At 40.4% G+C, this 21919-nt stretch overlaps 1 protein-coding gene across 5 annotated transcripts in view; it reads right to left on the bottom strand.

The window, feature by feature from the left end:
- LOC121957585 (RNA-binding motif, single-stranded-interacting protein 3) overlaps positions 1–20344 on the bottom strand; it is a 388916-nt gene extending 368572 nt beyond the window's left edge. For 2 of the 5 annotated variants that reach the window (XM_088090904.1, XM_088090900.1), the window contains exons 1-2: positions 20069–20344; positions 16315–16503 (exon numbers count right to left, since the gene is read on the bottom strand). In XM_088090904.1, the coding sequence (XP_087947030.1) occupies positions 16315–16488 (174 nt within the window). In that variant the 5' untranslated portion in view covers positions 16489–16503; positions 20069–20344. Of the gene's footprint in view, positions 1–16314; positions 16504–19313; positions 19545–20068 lie in introns of those variants that run through there. The other 3 variants (XM_042506228.2, XM_088090901.1, XM_088090899.1) reach the window with 2 other exon arrangements.
- Between the last annotated feature and the right edge of the window lie 1575 nt (positions 20345–21919).

Below are 21919 nucleotides of genomic sequence, written 5' to 3'. Positions count from 1 at the left end.
GATTAGTCAGAGGATCTGGGGCTCACGCTGCTGCTGCTACTGCAGGCATCGGATGACACATGCACAAAAATGCCAAGTCAGGCTGAGAGACCGAGACGAGAAATATGACTGCAAACCCACGTGCGAACATGTTGTCGCTTTCTTTTAATTTTACAGCTCGCTTCTGTAATTTTGCAGGCTGAAATTGTCCATTGTGATATTTGAATTTTATCAGGCAGAAATCCCTAGAGAAGAGGAGGGGATATTTGCTGCCATACACCCTAATCATGCAATGTGTAATAGCTCTTTGCTTTAATATCTATAAGTTAACAAAGCACTGGCACAATGTCAAATATGTATTCTATCCTTTTAAATACAATTGGCTCATATAACAAGCAGACTAATAATACTTGAGAAATAGCTCAATTACCACTCACTCTCCGCAGCACTCTAATTATAGCCTTAACAAAAGAGCAGCCATAATGCACTTTTAAGTGTAATGGGAGTTTATCTAATTAAGCCTATCGCACACAGACATAGGCATGCACGCATGCACACACAGACACTTGAACACTGGTGAGAGAACTGTCATTCAGTAATTAGTAGTGGTGATGAAACCCTCTATTACCGTTTCATTTGCACGCCATCACAGGGCGCAGTCGGCTGACCTGTGTGCTTTCATGCAGCCGAGCTTTGCCAACAGCTTTTAAAACAGCAATATCTTTATGACACAACTGTGGCACGGAGCAGCGTGGCACATTAGCCGGTTTGCCTTTTTATTTTCAGTAATCAGCTAAACATCAGTACTGTATTTTACCATTATCTACTCCAGTAATGAGTGCCTTACATCTCCATTGGTGGTGTTAATGAGTGGGCAGGCGTGGTCTAACTGCTGGGACTAATAGGGCCGGTCACACAATCTAACAAGGTGTGAATATATATATTACATGCCCCAGGGAACATAATAGAGGTGTTTGCTCTTATTATCACAGAGCTGGTAGGGTGCCCTAATGATGCCCCCGCGAGCTAAGAAGCCAAGCAGCCAATCACCCACCCAGCCAGCCATCACAGTATTCAGCTCTTTGTTTTAAACCTCAACAGATGTACCTCACCCGGCCTGGACTCATGTTATATTAGAAACTAGACTTCCCGCTGTGTTAGCAGAGTTTATGAGATATGGAAACCCTTTATTTTACATTAAAAAAGTGTCTACATCTAGCATGTGTGGGAGCCAGAGGCCTGAGGATGAAATGAGGTAATTTAAATATATCCTCAAGAGTTTTACCGAGGTGGGTTTGTTTGCTTTCTCATTTTCACACAGATAAATGCCGTCGTCTGCTGCTGCCAAAATCTCCAAACTAGACACATGAGCTGCGTCATTAAATCATTTTCACACGTGGCCAAAAATATCATGGGGCATCTTAAAACATTTTGCTTATTTTCAACACTATTTTTATGGATAAGTCAAGTGGATGGTATGTCTATAACATCAGCTGTAAATGCCAACACTCACTGTGTGGTGTGCCCAGAAAATTCAGCCCCCTTAAGTGTGTAGAAATGCTTTCTTTCTGTAGGTGTAAATTTAGATCCCAGCTAGATGAGCACCGTTGTTTCCCAACCATTACATTGGGGAGCCTAACCAACCTGACTGTAAGAGAGAAAACAGTCCTCCTGGCTCTACAATAGGGGTCGATCAATATTGGTTTTTCAAGGCCAATACTGATACAGATTCTTTGTGGTTAATAAGACCAATAACCGATGTGTGGAACCAATATGCATTACAATAATAGCAAAAGATCTTTCTGTTAAAATTTAGAATTTGGAATATAACAAACAAAAAACTGTTTAAATGCCTTTAGCAAATTCTTAAGCAAACATGTTCCCAGCAACTTTTTTAATGAGTCAAGGTAAAATTAAAAAAATAAATAAATAAATAAAAATAGCTCCCTGAGGTTTTACAAAGTAGAAAATCCTCCTATGCTAATAATTTCTTTGCACTTTTTAATTAATTGATTTTATAAGCAATGATTTAATAAATAAAATACTGATACAGATAATCAACAAATTCCAAATATTGGCCCCCAATAATCGGCCAGGCCAATAATCTGCCAACCCCTACTCTACAAGATTGAACTTGGTAAATAACAAATAAATAAAGAAATAAGCTATGGATGACTACAGTACATTATGATATGTGATCATAAAATTAATTGGGAATTACGTCTTTATCATATTAACTATTTTTTCACGTTGTTTAGAGTGTAAAAAGGACTATCCACTTCAAACATTTACCGTGTATGGTTTTACACAGTTTTATTTGTCACTTATTGTTGGATTGATTAAAACCATGAAATACAATCTGAACTGCTGCTTTTCTTGGCCCTACCCCACATGACTATGATTTCAAAGTCAGTAGTAAATCTTTTGTAAACTATTGTTACTTAAAAGACTATTTCCAGATTCCTCCTTGATTAGATTAGTTTTGAATAAAATCCCTGAATAAACCCCACTAATACTTAGGAGAAAACATTGTCACTGTTGTTCTTTTATGTGTCTTATTGTTTACAGTATGCCCATTCATTTGGGCTCTCTGTGTCCAATTAAGTGAAACCACTTCTCTCACCACCGATACTTCACAGTAAAGTCAGTCATTTGTTTCCTAACACCCTGTTAAATGTTGTCTTTAAGAGGGTAAACATGGAGTTATCCATTTTACAACAAATCTAACGGATTTCAAGTTTTATTCTTCTTGGTTTCCGTGTTAGGATAATATAAACTGGTATTTATTCATTTATTTTCAAAAACACAGCAAAGCAGCAAAAGAATCATATTGCTTTTTTGCTTCCTCAAGATGTTATGAGGACTGCAAGCCAAGTCTCATCTAAACACTGGAAAATATTGATGCTAAGGGCTTGATTATAATTAATCAAACGACATTTCCGAGTGGAAACAGATTGTCCAAATGGAAATATTTGAATGCATGTGTCACGACTAAACAGTGCAGCATCTGTCAGAGCAGACAGACCAGAGCTGAGGTCACCCTCCCATGTGAATGCTCTTGTCTCATAGATGTCCTGAAAAATACAATTATTCTATGTCAGGACAATGCTACAGCAAGTCATTATCATCTAAAAACTTGTCTGAGGTTGGATTTTCCCCACAGTAGAGAGAGTGAAGGTCTGTGCAGAATCAGTTATACAGATACTGATTTTATGGGATATGACTACAAGCGTTATTCAAAGTGTAAGCGATATGGTGGCACAATGTCCTGAATATAATCAGGACAGTACACAAATCATTTCCATATGCAATAAAAATAAAAATAAAATGTCATCAGCAGCTGCCAACAATTTTGAATCTGATCTACCTTCAATGTCTGCTCAGCGGCATTTCTTTCAACCAATACCTTTTTTCTGTTCTTTAGTAAAATGGCAGAAAGGCTTTCTTAAGAGTTAAATATATTTTAGCCTTCACCTCCCGGAGCTCCCCGCTTTTACGCCAACCAAAATCTGCAGCGTGACAAAGAAACACGTAATTTCACGTCATCCAGCATTTTGCTTGTGGCACAGGCACAATTCCCAAAGCCTTAACACCGTTTAACTACACACACTCCGGTGGTGAAATAGACCTGGTTGAAAATAAGCAAAGTACCCCATTCAGGCCTCAGAATAACATAAAGATGATGTTTTAAAATTGGCACTCAGCATAAGAAATGTCATGCAGAAATAAGGAAAACATATATAACAGTAACACAACGATATAAACAGCTCACTTCTTTCAAGCTTTTCAACTGTTTTTTTGTATTCGGACAGTAACAACAACCACACTGAAGCCCTTTTCACCCTTTTGGCATAGGACTAGTAAGTCGACCTCATATGATTTATGAATAACCCCCCCATGTCAATGTTTTGTGCAGCGCATTTGGACAAGATTAGTAAAGTCTGTATTTTACTTCAATAAACTGACATTATCCACCAGATATAATGCACACAGTTATTTGTAAGTCCACTCTACTTAACACAGAACCACTACAGCACATCTAGCACTGATGTGCAGTCTTAACCCCCTTTTTTGTTAAATATGTGGAAAAACACTCCAAACCAATTCTGCCACACATTCATCACGTTATTCATCTCATTATCTTTTGAGAGTTCCCTCTTCTGATTGATTTGAGCTTCTTTCTGCAAATGGGTTTCCGTGCTGTGTAGAGTCTCCTGCATCCAAAACGCTGTCAAAACTTTCACTTATAATTGCCAACACAGCCTGCATTTTCTCAACCAGGAAAGAGGCAGAAAAGGAACAAAACAAAACAAAACCTAAATATGACCCCAAATCACAGAGATGCACACTGAACTAACATTATCACACAAAAGGTTTGGTTTGGGATTTTTACTTAACAAATTATGGACATGCAGACTCTCACATTATTAAGACGACGGACGACCTCCAGAATAATTAGAAATTACCAGAGGTACCAACATACCCATTAGCCCAGTGCTAATCGGGCTTAACAGTTAAAATACACAGCACTTGTAAAACCGAGGACTGCAGGCCTCTTTATATCTAACAGCTACCTAATAAGATCCTTTTCTATGATGATGAATGGCCACAAAAACAACATGCCAAATACAATTTTACATTCACATTCAGGCAGTGATTGTCAAGCTGCATATTATGTTTCTGTAAATCCACCACAAACAATCGCCCATTGAACATGTTGTATATAACAGCTTTATCACTTTAAGTGCCACATTATCTGCAGTCTGTAGCCAGAAATGAGAACATTAAACATATTTTCTGGCAACAAATAAAAACTCTCACAAAAAAAATTCCACCCTGTGAAGACCAGGACTGTCTACTGCTAATCTAGCACATTTGGCAATTCTGCACAAGTCTTCCTTGACCTTTCCAGTGCTGCCAAGTCATCACAAACTGAGAGAGTGAACAGTTCCCAGCCTTGACACCGAGTCAGACACAAACCCCCCCGACAACACACAGGCCTCCATGCAGCTCCAGCATGGCACACACACAGCAAACATCCACGGGGTGCATGATTCATTAAAAAATGAAAATGCAAGGGGCTGAAATTTTTTTAATAACAGCGGAGGATTTTCCAGATGGCCTCCTAAACAGGGTGTTCTCATGCTTATGTTCCCATGCCAAATTGCTGGCCTACAAATCAAGTCGCACATCCAACAAATATTTCATTATGAACAAACTAAATGCATAACAACAGCAGTAGTTTTCTGGCTTTAAAGATTCTCATGGAAAAACTCTGCTTTGATGTATCCGAAACCATCATGCATTATATTTAGAAAAGAACGACAAAGATCAACACTGTACAGTATTCACATATACTGTGCATATTCACACTATCTCAACAAACAAGAATATTTTTGACCAGTTATTCTTGTCAGTCTATAGGTAAATTTTTTTAACACCTTAGTTTAATGCACTCCTAACCACCCTGGGTAAAGTGGGCGAATGTTAGCTAGCGGCGCTGCTCATTCTGCTATTGCTGCTTGTAACGCCATCCTAACCCAATGGCGTTGTTGTGAAAACATTGTCCCAAACCAATAAACCTAGGGGAAACACGTCTTGTGGTACTAGAAAACAATGCCAAAGGGGTTTTGCGACTAAAACTAAAGCTGCTTACTCACTGGTGTGGCCATTATGTCTCACAGCAATGTTGCCCTAATCACCAGGACAGTGTTACCAGCAGTAATTGTGAATGAGTAGCGCTGCTAACTAACTCCCACCTGACCCACATGGTGCGCAGTGCAGTTCATGCTGGGCTTACGTTAGCTAACCACTGGAGATCGGAGCGTGGGCAGAGGCACTATGTTTCCGCATGCTAATGCAGCTAGCAAACAGAAACTAAAAGCCACCACACGGAACCAACATCAAAAAACTAGCCGCAACAAAAGCTGTTGCCTCCTGTGTCTTGGTCAAAAAGTTGCACATGAACACACTGCACAAACTAAAACTGTGCCTGCGTGACAGGAAGAAAACATTCCATACCAGCAGACCGCGCTGGTCTGCAATCATTAAAAAAGGGAAACTGGAAGACCATTTAAGCCCAGTTAGCCAGATTGCACACTACCATCATAAGTGAAACAGAAATATCCATAGAATATTACTTTGTACCAGTGAACAATAACACAAACCACCAGGAAACGTTTCTGCTAAAGAGCTTAACTGCTAAAGAAATCAATCTCACCTTATATAACAAGTTTGTTCTGACCTCACTCCCTCTTGACTTTAGCTGTCTGTTTACATTTATCACTTCGGTTTTTCTTCTTGGGTGCTGAGCTGAACAGCCAATCCGATTGATTTCATTCACTGAAGGGCTCCTCCTTCTCCGATTCAACATGCTGAATTGATGGGAACAAAGTTAACTAGCACTGAGGAGGGCCAAAGGTGTGGGACTCACTGCAGCAACTAGGATGACAGACAGTCACAGGCGGCCCAACATTTACGGACAGTTGATCGTTGGCTTGGTGTGTCAGGGCCATAAAATATAAAGCATGACATTTACGTCACACTAAATGGATAATGCTTTGAAGTGCAGCGCTAAAGCTCAATGAGTCAATGGAGCGCCAGACTAAAAGGCCTTTTGTATTTAATGTCATTTTGTTTTGTTTTTTTCTCTCCAAAAATGTTAAAACTGTTAAAACCAGTTAACTACCAGTTAATGTGTGTCAGGCAATCGAAAGCAAAATTAACCAAAACTGAAGTCCATAATTCAAACACACAAGCCCATGTGAAGCAACTCTACCACAAAATCTCCAAGGTGAAGGACAGACACACTGAGCACCTGTCAACCAAAAGGCCGAATGCTGTTTCTAAGCCGTTTGTGAGTGTAAGGGGCTGAAGGTCAACTGTACAGTATCTAGAAGTCAGACAGGCCTGGAGTCATGACTGGTGACTCCGCTGAGTCCAATGAGCCCCTTAGGTCATCTGTGTCGAGGGAGGATTAGGAGCGGTCGGTGATCCCATCAAAGCAATGTGTCACCAGCACCGTGTCTTACCACTGAGCCACACACTCCAGCGAGCACTGATCCCCTTAACTTACTCTCAGCGGGCCCGGCAACTAAGGCAAGCTGACAGCAGGGCTATTTTCGGGCAGAAATGAGCCCTGTTTGGACAGGGCCACAGATAGAGATGGCCCGGGCCCATGCCATCGCTCTCCATTAGAGAGAATGAAAAACACAGTGAGGAGCCCACTTTGCCACTTTGCAGCGCAGAGCAACCTTTTGCTCACGACAGCTCCCAGAAACAGATGAGGGATAAATGTGTTGTGACAGCAGCTAATAAGGTCCCTGTGATCTACTGGTAGTGTGTCAGTATGTGTATGTGTGTGTGTATGTGTGTGTGTGTGTGTGTGTGTGTGTGTGTGTGTGTGTGTGTGTGTGTGTGTGGGGCTGTGTGCACGCGTGAGTGCCCATGTGTCGTCTGTGTTTATACAGAGAGTATGCTTCGAACAGAGGAGTAAAATGCACTGATGAGAGATAAATAGAGCTGCTAAAAGAGGTTGTGTCTTGATACATGACTACATGATACACATTTGACATGCTTGATCATCCTCTCTTCTTTTCTATGACAGATTAAAAGAGCCAATGGACTAAAATAGTAAGCAGCAACACAAATGAAGTCTACAAATAGCTAGAGCCAGTCACAAAATGCATTAAATAGCATACCAGTCGCACTGATTAGCATTTTATACCGTCTATACTGTTGCAGTTACTAAAGAATCTTGTACAACTTCTGAAAAGAGCTATCTAACAAAACGATCCACTGTTTCTGTGGAGGTTTTATTTGCATTTAAATTAATATAGCTGTCCCTACAAGTCCACATGTGCCTGGCAAGCTAAAGTTTACAATAAAGACACTGATGCAGTGCTCACAAATAGAGCAAAGGATTACGAAAAAATCAATTTGTAATGCTCTTTCACCTTCTCACTAATGATCATCCGTCCTTAATACACAAGATCATGGACTAAGGCTTGACCCTGGTCACCAAACCAGGAGCTAACCCAATTACATCCTGCCCTGGACACTCCAGAGACGATATATTTACCTCACCTCACCTGAGAGGAATACAGTACATTCATTACAGAACGAGAGACACAAGTTCTAAAAAATGCATCTACTGTCAAACAACATGATGGATTTTTTTTTAATTAGTGTCTATACAGTGCTTGAATTTCACTGACGGATTTTTTTCTTTTACCTTATTTAAGACTTATTAGTCATAGTTGCTAACTATCAGAGCTCAGTCATGGCTGGCCAGCAACTGTCATGTGTTTCCACATTGGGTGTTGATGTAAATGCTTCATCAATCAATCATTTATTTGTTTGTCTTATTTATTAATTTATTATCACACATGGTGCAACTCCAGTGAAATGAGATTCCCTTTAACTTTTGCAATGTAATTTAGTTTCTTTTTTTGCATCTTCTTACATTATTGCCTGCTACTTTATAATTTACCATGTTTTTGGATGGTTCAGGTACTCAGTGGTTTCTGTTTGTGGAATGATTTAACTGTCCACCCATCCCGACCCTCAGTCGGCTGCATGGTCGCCCCTTCTGACCACAGGCAGCAACCCTGCTCTGCAGCCACCTCTGAACAGTAAATAGCAGTCATTGCACTTTCTCCCTTTACCTCACAATGGCAGGAATATCATACAATTTTAAGAAATGCATCATGCAGCAACTATGCAGGAAGAATTGATGTGTTTTCATTCACACACAGTAAACACAGCAAACGGAACAGTTATCTAACAGCTGATATTTCCTGCTATTTACCAGAAATGGATGAATAGCGTCCAGGATTTATCCAAGTTTTGGTGAATAAAAGGATATTACAGTTTCTGGTATACTGTTTTCCAGTTTATTTTCCAGCGCCTGTACAATAGCTATGGGGATGCTAGTTTAGCTGGTGCCCATTCTTCTCCATCTTTTTCTTGATATTGAGATTTAAAAATGTCGACCTGGCTAGCTTGAAGATGGTTTCCATCATTTTTCTAATAATTTTGGTTTTACTTGGTAATTTAATGCTATAAAAAGGGGGATTTGACACCATGATTGACAGCTGTGTAAGCCAATCCGTGTGGTCACAAACAACGTCCCTGCTCACGATTGGTCGGACAGGAAACTCCACCACTGTGGAGATTGCTACTGCACAGACTGGCTACGAATAACATCACAAGCACAAGATGTAAGCAGCCATATTTGGGATGTTTTGGCATCACTTGCACATAGACGGGGTAAGTAGGGACTCATTGTCCATCTTTAAATACAGTCTAGAATTTGGCAAAAGGAGAGTTTACAGACTGGTGAGTTGCTTTTTTAATCCTGATGAGTGACTCACAACTACACGCCACCACTATCCAAACCCAACCATAAAAAGCACCAACAAACCTTGAAAAATAGACAGAAGAGCATAAATTTAGCCCAAATTTGGCTGAGCCGACACAGAGGCGACTGTAAACGTCTGCGCCTACGTCATAGCGGCTGTTAAATCACCTCAACCCATGGATATTTTTATAGTGCTCCTGCAGTGCTATATAACAGTTTTACAAAAGTAGGTTTCATCCAGCTGTCTGGTGAAATGTGGCCATACTTAAGAGTCAATGTTTAGAGGAGCTTTGAACATGTCCTCGTTGTTCTCTTTGTCTGTTTATGAAACGCAGCATCAGTGTGTTTGTGATACTGCTGGAAGAAATGTCCTAGATCCAATGACAGAGTAGAGCGTTTGTTTAAAACATTGGACTTTTTTCATGACAAACATTTGAACTTGTCATAGTAGGTAGAGCACAGGTGCAATATAAAGACCACACAGTATAATCAAGACAAAATTGTTTTACATTGTGTTTGCATTAGCTTTAAAAACCGAGCTGCCAATAAAGCTCAGGATAGAATTACAGTAATGAGATTATCACATAAGCTACACACATACAGTTAGACTGTCTCTGCCTGCAGTTCTCTGCCGTCACACTTAAGTTACATCTCACCTCTCTGCAAAGCAACCGTCTCCAAAGGCATTTTTCCTTGAAATAGGCTGCTGCATGGCAGTGAATATTTGCGCTGTCAAAGGATTAAGACATCACAGCATATCTAAAACTATTACAGCTACAATTTATTTTACTTTCCTGACACAGCTGAGCAGAGAAGCCATTAATTTTCTCAACAAAACGGAGCAGTAGGGACTTTTCAAAGGTCCCTGCTATTGTGGAGGTTTTGAACTGTGGTGCTGGACGCCTCACACAGGAAATCATTTCAGGTTCAATTTGTTGCAGTGAAATTAAAAGACAGGCAGCCATTTGCATCTGTAAATGTACAGTATTTGACAAGGTGCCAGTTCTCAATTTGTCCACTTGCAAAGAGCACGTTGTAATTTGCAGTTTAATGTGCATATTACAGTAATTTGTGCATTGTGCTGTTTTCATGATCAGGCATACTGGAATATTGAATAAACCGTGCTTTAGTAAATCTGCAGAGGCTCAGGGCAGACTCCTGGACTGCTCCCTCCACAACCAATCAGCCCACCTCCACTACCCATTCATATCCGGAGGAGGGGTGTGGGATCGATGGCATGCCGGGATGCTATTAGAGCCGAGGCAGCCAGGCAGCCAGGCAGCCACGACTTCAAAAGCAAAGTGTGGGAGGAGAAATAACACAAGGTAATTATCTGGGCCCCGCTAGCTACCACCGAGGTAATCTGTAGTGTGGAGGACGAGGGGGGGGCTGTGGAGGTGGTGTTCAGGATGTCTGTCCATATTTACCTCAACTCACTGCACTCTGCTCACTCCTGCAATGCTGATGGAGGAGACAAAAAGTTTCCCCAGCACACATTTTTGTTCATTTTTATTCTAATACTTCCCATTTTTTACTGATATTTATATTCAGATCGTGTGCAACCTGCAGCAAAAATGGTTGTTGGATACTAACCCTGTGAAACTTTGAGTTACATAACTTTTCTTGTGCTGCTTTCAGATGCCATTCACGTGTATTTAAGCCTTTGAACCCTAAGCAAATTAGTGTGATTTCTTTCAAAAACATGGAGAAAAGGGCAATAAGCAACTTGGTAAGAAATTCTCCACACATTTCAATTCAATTAGTAGATTAAGAAAATTATCTTGAAACGCTAGGAGAAAATGTCTAGGGGGAAAACATAGAAAAGTTCGGGAATAACTACATTTATTGGTAAATACCATAATTACATATTTTAAATTATTTTACATAATTATTATTTTTTGAGCACTTTTTGCAAGTCATTTCCTATTTTTCATTTTTTCCTTTTTATTTTTCATTTTTTAACTAATTTTCTAGTAATTCTCTTGCACTTTTTCCTAATTTCTTGCTAATTTCTGGGTAATTTCCTCTTTTGTTGCTCTTTTTAGTCTTCTTATATTTTAAAGAAATCAAGCCAATTTGCTTATGTATCAAAGGGTTAAACAAATATCAGTTATATAAAGTAAGACAATTCTTCAAATGTTTAATTGCAGCCGATTTTCAGAGTTTACAGGCAACAAAACTTATTGCGCTTCATAAAAAGACAAAAAAAAAAGCAATCAGAGTGAATCACATCCCAACCTGTCACACTGCCACTGAAGCCAAATTGCCGAGCAAGGTGAGAAGCCATCTGCTTTTCCAGTTAACTTAAAAGTCATGATGAGCAAGAAGCAATTACGCAAATGCTCTGAGAGCATCTGGACAACAAGTCATCACAAAGTCAAGAAAGTTCCACTTATCTGACTCGAGCGCACACAAGTGAATTTTATTGGCTAACAAACATGAAATTCATTCAAATCCTGACTCAATAACATCTGCATGGATTTTAATTTTCTGATCGCTCATTTAGAAGTGCACACAAAATCTCCATTCAGAGCTATTCAATATAATTTGCTTCCTCTGTTCCTGAATGATTCTCATTTGTGTAATCAAATATAACAGCAATAATCACTGGTACAACTATTCCACTCCACGCCTAAAAGCCCAATCTCCAATGACTCATTTCTAATAGAAAGAAAACACAAATTACCACAGCGAGGAATAGATCAGTCCGTTTTACATACATATGAGATGAAAAAAACTGTGTGGAAATAATGTGCATGAGCACAGGCAAAAACACACCCGCTGTTAAAACAGAGAACAATTATAAAAAGTGCAGGATCAGCAAGCTAACTCCTACGTGCGGCCATAGGCTTTGTGCTCGTCGACTTGTTTCTGCTTCCAGTGCAGTTAATGAGTTAAAGGTCAGTAGGCTGTTGTGACACCAATTAGTGCAATATTTCAAATCAGCAATGTAGCTCATCATCAGTGGTGGTCAGCTCATGCTTTTAAGATTTCAACAAAGCTAATTGTAGAATAATGAGCACAAATCGATGCTATCACGGGGCGGATGCTATGAGAAATAATCCCCTTGGGGTGGTTTAGAGGTCACGGACTGCACTTCAGTCAGTGTCACAGATCAACACAGGGGTCAGGGTACAGCGAAGGTGCAGGGGTTATGTTGAGGTTAAAGTGCAGAGTCAGCTTTAACACCTTCTGCTCAACCCTTAAAGGAAGACGTTACCTGATCTTCCTTGACAATTTTACTACAAAACATGGTTGCTGAGGGGATTCAAACAGAAATGTTTTTTACAAATTCCAAAATTTGTTAAGTCCCAGTGCAATCCAAGCACTCAATATGTTGGCAATTTTGTATGCAAGATTTCCTACATATTAATTAATAACTCATGACAAGTTTCGCCGAATTTAGAGGGGGGCACAAAAAAAGCATTTTGAAGCCTTGGGTTTGGCATTGTGGCAGTCATTGTCTTGGATTTTTTGGAGCCAGAATTGACACACGGTGGCCCAGAGGATGGAGCTATGGAGGAGCCGGGGTGAAACTGACCAAATAACTGTCTGCATGTTCTACTACGTTCATACTACCATACTATATAGTATGCCAGAAAAGGTTAAGTATGTCTCAATACATAGCATGTCAGATGCAGTATGCCAAAAATACCAGGATGTTCATTTATATTTTGCAGTATGCAGGTCAGCATGTTCTTCTGGCTTTCCTGACCCACAATCCTCTGCACAGCAAAACACGTAATATCGACTGAGCTGACAACTTGTTGACAAGTTGTTGACAGCTGGCAGAGTTTTTTGAGAACATATTTTTGACAACAGCCAAATAATTCATAATCAAAACTTTTCCAAAACATTATGTTAATGCCAAACCATTTCCAGGCCTGGAAAACATTTTTCTAATTTTCTAACTTTTCCAGAATTTCATGACCACAGGAACCTTGTGTGTGTCAGATATTCAATCCAGGGTTATGATTAGTTCTGCACACTTCAACCTCAATAGCACAGCTTCTGTTTGGTCAACTGATAAAATGTTGACAAGAATCAACCAAGCTCCATATGACAAGAGTATACCGTGAATCTGACGCCAAAAATATGAAACAAATATCATAGCAAGGATTCTGTGACCTATTTTATGCGCTCCTTGTCATCAATAACTTGCCTCACAAGACACGAAAGCCCCCGTACAACCAAGGTTTCTAAAGATAACATCACAACCAGGAGCACTTGGGGATTAAGTGGTCACTGAAGGGTTCTTCATCAGTACACTGCTGAGAGTGAAATTAATTTTCAAGCTCAACTATTTTTGTCCCTGGGTATTCAGATTCTAGAGACAGTCTGGGGATTCAAACTGACAAATATACTTTCACCAGCTGACTTCCTTTAAGCAACAGCTGACTGCACTGTGAATGACCCGGTACGCCACAGCAGCTCTGAGCCGGAGCCCTCGGGTCAGACTGTGCCACCTCATTCTCTATGATGTATCGCTAATAAACAACAGGGCAGGCCAGAGGCAAGCACCTTTTAACAAGGACAAAAACACTGGTCCACTTCCACAGATGACACCTTGATGAATAAACTCTCCAGACTAATCGATGACACCATGGCAGCAGGAGCCAGCCTGCCAACCGGTTGGTCAGGCAGCGTCACGGCACACACACTCTCAGGGCCACCCTCACTAGAGTGCAGCAGGTGTCGAATCAACTGCTAATTGACCAACAAAGAGCTCAAAAATGAAAAAATACACACACTTACACACATAGGTTCAATGACAGGGACAGTGGCCTTGTTGTCTGTTGTAAGTATGTGTCTGCCACTTGGGGACACCTACTGTTAAATTAAAAAAAACAAATGTTTGATGATGCTACTGTGAGCTAGTTTGAGAACCTCTCTGCTAACACCTTCATGCGTCATTTCTTCACAATGTGGCACCAACAAACAAAGACAGACAAATGGCCTGTGTTCAACATAAACACTGTGTACAGAAGCTTCTGCAGCAGTAACAATCATCATGACAGCTTTTATTGTAAGATGCACACCATAAGGATGTGATGCACCGATGCATCAGTGGGCTGCACAAGCAGACGTGGATCGACAGTGTGAGCTTTAAAAAGCATAACTCTGAGGTCTGATACAACTTTTCAAAACCAATTGTTGGAACCAATTGTGTGAAGGCCTGCTTGTGTGTGTGTGTGTGTGTGTGTGTGTGTGTATAAGTTGTGCTTGTTTCATTGAGCCAATTACGCCTAAGAGAGGGAGCGATCTTTCCTCCAGCCTTGTGGAGAAGGGTCTATTGAACGTCTGTGGTAAAGGATTTCTATGAACTGTCTGAGAAGATTTTTTGAAGTGCTCTTATTTCTCTTTTAATTTGCATGTTAACAGTAAATTATATTAACATACTAAAGGAAGACATGAATAGCTTAAAAATGTATGTTGTTCATCTTACTATTGCAACACTAACTATCAGACAGTGACAGTGGGCATAAGCAATTGGTCATTTTTTACAACTCCACAGCTACATTAGATATAGTTTTTTCACTTTTCACAGAAAATACATCAGTAAATACCCCACTCATGAATTTTAAATCCTTAAAGGTGGTTGCTATGAAGTGGCTAAATGAGACTACAGAGTGTCATCTCACTGTACACTGTTTTCCAGCCACGTAGTCGTAGCAACATTGAGTCATGAACATAGTGAAGTTCATTTATAGCCCAATGTTAACTTCTGCTTTCGCCAGTTGCATTTAGGCTTCAAAAATGTGTGATGATTTTCTTGCTGAACACAATGTGTAAGTATCGTAAACTTTTGTTTGCCACAAATCTCGTTTTTGGTGAAAACCCAAAAACCAATGGACAAATCCCACTAGCTTTTTGACAAGGGAACCAGAGGGACACTGCCACTTCCACATCGGCCAGCAAATAAATGTCATCTCTGCAGCACTCTATTCTGTACTTGACTAACTGCTGCAGATTTAATGACAAATTGATAAAAAATATCCACAAGACAATTCACACAACCAGCAGCACATCCTTTGCCAGTTAAGGTTTCCTGCTTTGACAAGCTGCCATCACACCTAAAACAATTATTTTACATTTTCAAGAGTTTCTGATGTCATCTAAATGCTTCAAAAGTCCTTTTACCTTGCCAAGATGAAGACCCTGAAGCCTTTTGTCAATTGCCGTTTGCTCAAAGTCTGCTCAAAGGACTCAAAATTGATAGAGCAAGCCATGACAAGCATCCCATTCAGAGCTGCCAGTAGCAGTCAGTCCAGTCATCTAGTGAATGTTTTTGTATATCTGTTGTGTTTATTTCTCTCCTCTCTGCTCCAAGGCCTATAGAGCCTCTCGGGCTGATTGACGGAAAGAGGTTCTGGCTCCTGCCAGAGAAGCATGATTGACGTCCCTGAGATGGAGGAGAGCCAGCGAGGATTTTACTGTCACTCTTGGACGTGCAGAGGGCTCCAAGATGGCAGTGGGTTGATATGTTTGAGAATCAGCACTCACACGTGGAGACTGCACAAGTATGTTGATGCCAAGCAATTCCGTGTGCACATATCATAGCCATAGTTTGTAGTATGTGCTGACGGTTCTCGTGGCAGCCTAACTACACTTTACCTAATTCCTTTAAAACCACCAAACCAAAAGTACCTACAGTTTCACTTTGCCTTGCAACGACATTAGTGAGCAGACAGGTCCTTCCAACACTGGACAACCCATAACTCTCTGCAGTTATTAACGCTCCTTACTGCATCACATCACAAACAGCACAAGACATGCAAACTGCAACGCAACATGGCTTTTCAGCACCCCAAGAGATAACACTATGAATAAGTAAGAGTATCTCTGCGTGAAAGAAGGGGATATATCACCCAGAATAGCTCAACAGACAGGCAGGATCTCATCACTCATCACACATATAGACACACCCATGCACACGCACAGTGGCTGCAGATGTGCAGCAGTCTGTGACTTACTTTTCTGTCATCTTTCTGGTTTGCTGGCTGCGCATCCTTGCTGTGGTTGTCAGCAGAAGGCCTGCCGCTGGCATCCGTCTGTCTGTCGTCAAATTCATTCTGCTGATTGGCCCCTGACCGAGGAGAGCCCAAAGGACGTGGCTCCGGCTGCTGAACACCACTCTGGACCTCCATCTTCCTCCGCAGTGCCTTGAAAAGGAAGAGCAAGATGGAGGAGAATAAAGCAGACAGGTTGACTGCACACAACAGATTAATAGATTTGTTCTTACAATCATTTCTCTCACATACACACTGATCTGCATTTACTTCATCAACTGCTGGTTTCTACTGCTGATGAGCGCAGGAAAGATAATAAAGAAATGTCGGCTGAACTTTCACCAGATGATATAAAGATGGAGTGCAGTTAGAAACACTTTTGCAATAAATCTTTGTCAAGAAACTTCACAGGAAAAGTAGATAACCCTACCAAACATTGCATCAAGCATTTGTGTGTAAACCATTGGGCTGTACAAAATACACAAACACTCTTGCTGTCAGTAGTAAAGGGTAATATATCTACTTTAAAACCCACTAAAATATTTATTTACAAAAGTACTATACATATAAATCTAGGTAGCTTCATAAACAGAAGATAGCAGACATCAACATTATATGCGAAACTGTTTCGATACCAGTAACAGGCATGCCTCAAATACTGCCTAAAATGCTGGATCAGGCATCGGGAGGCACACAAGTCTATGCACTGATCCACAACCATGTAATTTATTAACAAATTTAAAAGTGGTTTCACACAACGGCATTTTACCGAAAATCAATTCTTCTTTGCTGCTCTAAAACAGTAGCCTACAGACAACAGCTATGCCGTACAGCAATGATATTTCAAATCCATCAGGGTAAGTAGCAAATGGACCTACACCACGAGTCACATTCACCCATTCATACACTGGTGGCCAAGGCTTCCTGCTATAAGGGGCCACTTATTATTCAGTTTATCTATCGTTTTCTATTTTTCTTCTTTGTAGACCTTTTTTCAGGTAATTTCTTTGTTTTGTTTATAAATCCCAATATTCAATCAATTTCCTTACAACTTTTTGCAAATGCCTTGTTAATTTGGGGCAATTTTTTCTCTTTGTGTAATTTCTTGTGAAGTTGCAGAAGAAATCCTATCAATTTCCTCAGATTTCAATGAGTTAATAATATGCATCCAAAGCACTGATTTAAGTATGTAGGTTATTTGCATATTTGTTTTGTTTGTGAGACTGCACCAAAAGCTTCAGCCACCTATAAAAATCAATGTAGCTATGTAATGAAAAATGTTGGTAAAACAAATAAAATGTTCACTTGTAGCCTTTGGATTCTTTTTTGTCATCAAGCCTATACACTGAATAATCAAGCACTACTTGCAGTTTTATTTTTTTAAATGTCTGTGCATAACAAGACATAAGCCTAATAAAGAATAATGTGTTGGTCCAACATTATTATTATCACAACCAAATCTTTATAATAAAATTAACTAAACAGATAAAAATCGGCTGTTCAAGAACCCCTGCATGATAAGTCATCTATCACTGGAACAGCAATATTCTTTTCTTTTAATAAAGGATGATCCCCATCCTGATATAGAAAAGTAAGCCCTGAGTGCCCCAGGTGTAATTAATAACATTAATGACGGCTGTATTCCATTTGTATGAGCTATTTCCCAGACTCCTGGTAATGTGCACATTGGCTCACTGTCACGGCTTACTGGAGCACATGATGGATTTGAGCCATTGTTAACAAAATTTTGTTTCACCTGTGCCTTTGCTGCTATGACAAGTCAAAATATCTGCTGTGGAAAAGGTCTATATAACCAATTATGTGGTTGCCCTTTACTGTACATAATATGGGTCAGTTCACTCAGTTAAAATGGAAACCTGCCTAACCCAAAAACAACAGTACAACTGCACAAGGTTAACCCCTGACAAATTCAACTCGACTCTTCAGCAAGTAAGAAAGCAACTGTATGCAAGCGCTTCTTACATGCATTTTGACTTTCCAAAATACATGTTTTTAGAGGAATGTATCATTTTTTTGCTTGCTTGCTTAAAATAAAATTAAGCAATAGATAAAACACAAAATTTCTAGTATTATTTTATTAGGTTTAGGCAATAAGAGCACTTTGTTAGGTTTAGAAAAAAAAGGGTTGGTTTTAAATTCAGATAAAAAATAAACACTGGGCTGTGGCATAAAAGTCCAGACTTTGTCTGAACCATTCACAACGCATCTGTCCTGCCCTCCCTATATGAACATTCTTGCTATTTATATTTAAGTAATCCCTGATGGCGATACCAACTGCCACCCAGTTCGTATAATGCCTCTGTACTTCTGTGTCTGACGCCAAGGTCAACTGCAAAAGCAGCAGTATTGGACAAACTGGGCTGTTGCCCACTGCATCTAAAACTGATGTGCCTGGTGTGTATCGTACCACCATGAAAGGAGGCGGCCTCACTGACAGTGCAACTGTCTATGGACTAGCCACAGAAACACCAGTTTGTCACAGCCTGTCATGTTTTTTTTTCACGTTTGGTGTTGTGCACCTGGAACACTTGGAAGTCGGAAATTTTAACAAGTAAATTCCAACATTCAACTTTGAATGAAACGCAGCACATCTGTTCTGGTTCAAGTCTGTGAGTAGTTGAAGGTTATTTCATGTTGATACAAAATGTCCCAACTGACCCCAATCTCCCCTACATCACAAGAAACACTAACTTACTATCTAAGCCCGTTTTCGTCAAGCAACCCAAAGACTGGATACAAAACAACATTAAAAACCTGATAAACTACGAAAAGTACGTTATCTTAGCATGAAAAGACCTTCCTTACTGTTGTGAAGACTATATCGCTATGCAACATTGTGGTGCTCGTGATTAACTTTCAGTGCAATATATCAGAGGCAAGTGCACACTGTTCTTAAATCCCCAAACAATAAAGCAGAGACAAACAAAGTAAGGAGAAGTCACCTAGTCCGAAGGACAGATCAAGAAACTATCCATCAGCAGCCCCGCAGTGATGTTTAGTTGCTTCATTCTGCATTCTGGAGTCATCAATAAGTTATGAGGTCAGTTGGTCGCTCTCACAGCTTAGATGGGCTGCCTCATAAATACATACATGCCCTGAAGGACGTTGAGATAAACATTTTAACGCCTCAGAGCAGCGAGACTCCGCAGAACCTGGAGCCTTGACATCACAGGTGAACGCACCTGTTGGTCCGTGTAATTAACCCCAGTGACGTAGGCTACGGCGTGACGTAAGTGTTCTGTAGCATCTAATGTTACAAAAGACACTTAATAGGTGCAAAAGTGCAAAACTCTGACTGGTTTGACATTTATTTTTTAGTTGAATTATTTAAACATGTATGTATTTGTACTAGGACTAGTTACCGAGCAGGTAAGGCCCAGGTCAGCACTAAATTTTAGGTTTAAGAGCTGCAAAAACGTTCAAAGTTGGCTCCTTCCTGAGTTGCTAATGTGCACCCGCTTGCTTTGCCTTCAGTGCACGCGTATAAGCAAATGAGGATGCAGTTCAATTGATGTTTCTACATCTAAAAACAACTCCAACAACATGATATCTCACATTGCGACTTATAAACATGATAACGAGGGGTTATCGCCGCTGACAGGGCTCCTCGCGCTGTGTCTGTGTCATTACGGTAGCTTCAGCCGCGCATGGCGGCGGCACACCAACATAAACAAGTCGCAAAAGAATGCCGAAATACCTCTGTCACTTCTTGGCTCCTCGTTATGTCAGAAGCATATCAAGAGGAAGATGCGGTAGTGCAACTTGCTTTACATCTCTGTTGTTGTTGCTGTGACGCGGAAAGCCACGGCAGTCTGGGGCAGAACAACAGGCAACCGGCTCATTTGAGTTGTATGAGAAGTTATTCCGTCAGAAACTGGCAGAGACGCTGCGAGACACTTGAGTCAACGCCGAGGAGGCAGAGCACGGTGTCACAGAGCTGCACAACCCGCTGCTGCTCGCGCTGCTGCTGTCACGGCGGGCGTGTCCCCGCGAGCTGTCACCAAACACTCCTCCCTCCCTCCTCCCGCCTCCCGGTCACACCGAGCCCGTGTCAAAAATGCTGCCTTCAGGTGCTCCTCCAGAGATCCGGTATTCTACAGACTACAAGTTGCTGATGACTTTTTCGTTTTGAAGGAGCTATTTAGAGCATTAATATAGCAGAATTTGCTGTTTTGACCCTCTATGGTGAGAAATTCAAAATAAGACACGCACATCCCTTAGTGGGCGCTGGGTCCAAGATGGACAGGTGTAACAAGATAGAGATCCGCACACCAGGAAGCTCCCATTAAAGGATTTTTTTTATTCTGCAAAACAAGTGACGTTTCAAGCCAGTTTGCTCTTCCTCAGACTTGTAGGTTTATCGGGGTGACTTCTAGCTCACCTGGGAGAGTGCACGCTCCAGGCAGCGTGCACTCTCCCAGCGTTGCAGGCTCGAGTCCGACCTGTGGCCCTTTGCTGCTTATCATTCTTCCATCTCTGACTTATCTTTCATGTCTATATTTCAAACTGTCCAATCAATAAAAAGGGAAAAATGCCACAAAAGTAAGTAAGTTAAAAAAAAAAGGTTACATAAATAACCATGTGACTCAACACAGCTGAGGCCCTTCAACCTCTGATGAGGTACCAAAGTAGAAATAAGCAATTTGTCAAAGTGAAATTACATAATACATTAAAACAAATATCTTTTGAGGAGCACAAACACACATAACATGCACATAACATCCCCTTTTTATAGAACTGAATAACTCATTAAAACCAAACTGATTATAAAAAAAAAATCACTTGAACAAACATCAGGGTAATGAGAACTACTTTCAGTGACAGAAATCATCTTCAGGAAAAGCTTATTTGGCATGTACATTAAGTTTTTAGTTTGGTCCATGTTCCATTCACCAACATGGAGGGGTGTGCTGTATGACCTATACTGAGACACCAGGGGGCGATTCAGATTGAAAGCAACACCTTGGAGGACCTGTCATGTTGTCCATCTTTATACAGTCTATGATAAACACAATTAGCTTTGTTAGCACTGTTGTCATTCAGAATCTGTCTCTATAGTTAGGAAAATTAAGAGCGCATGGAAGCTCACCTGGCAGAGCAGGTGTCCCATGTACAGAGCCTGTAGCCTTGCTGCATGCGGCCCTTTGCTTCATGTCGCCTTCCCTCTCTCCCTTTTCACATTTTCAGCTGTCCTAAAGGCAAAAGCAAAAACATCTTTTAAAAAAGTTTAATCATTCAGATACAAGAGAAAGGTACTAGTTGGAAAATTCTTACAGAAAGTAATAGGTCTAATGTTTTGCTAGGTGGCCTAGTTGTGACCTATTCTAAAATATACATGGCATAGAGCTCCATGTGCTCCAAACTAATGAGAGACAAATACAAACAAAGCATGCATTTTGGGATTATTTTGGAATGTTTACTTTATTTGACATAAGTGTGTTACTGAAATGAAATTGAAATGTTCAACTGTTATGAGAGCAATAATGTGTTGAATGACCTATAGAAAATAAGGCAAAACACCAATAATATCCCAAACTAAGTACTCACA

The sequence above is a fragment of the Plectropomus leopardus genome, chromosome 17 (assembly GCF_026936395.1).
Source record: "Plectropomus leopardus strain MGB_pleo_1.0 chromosome 17, ASM2693639v1, whole genome shotgun sequence".
Taxonomy (NCBI): Eukaryota; Metazoa; Chordata; class Actinopteri; order Perciformes; family Serranidae; genus Plectropomus; species Plectropomus leopardus.
This window is presented reverse-complemented; position numbering and strand designations above follow the sequence as displayed.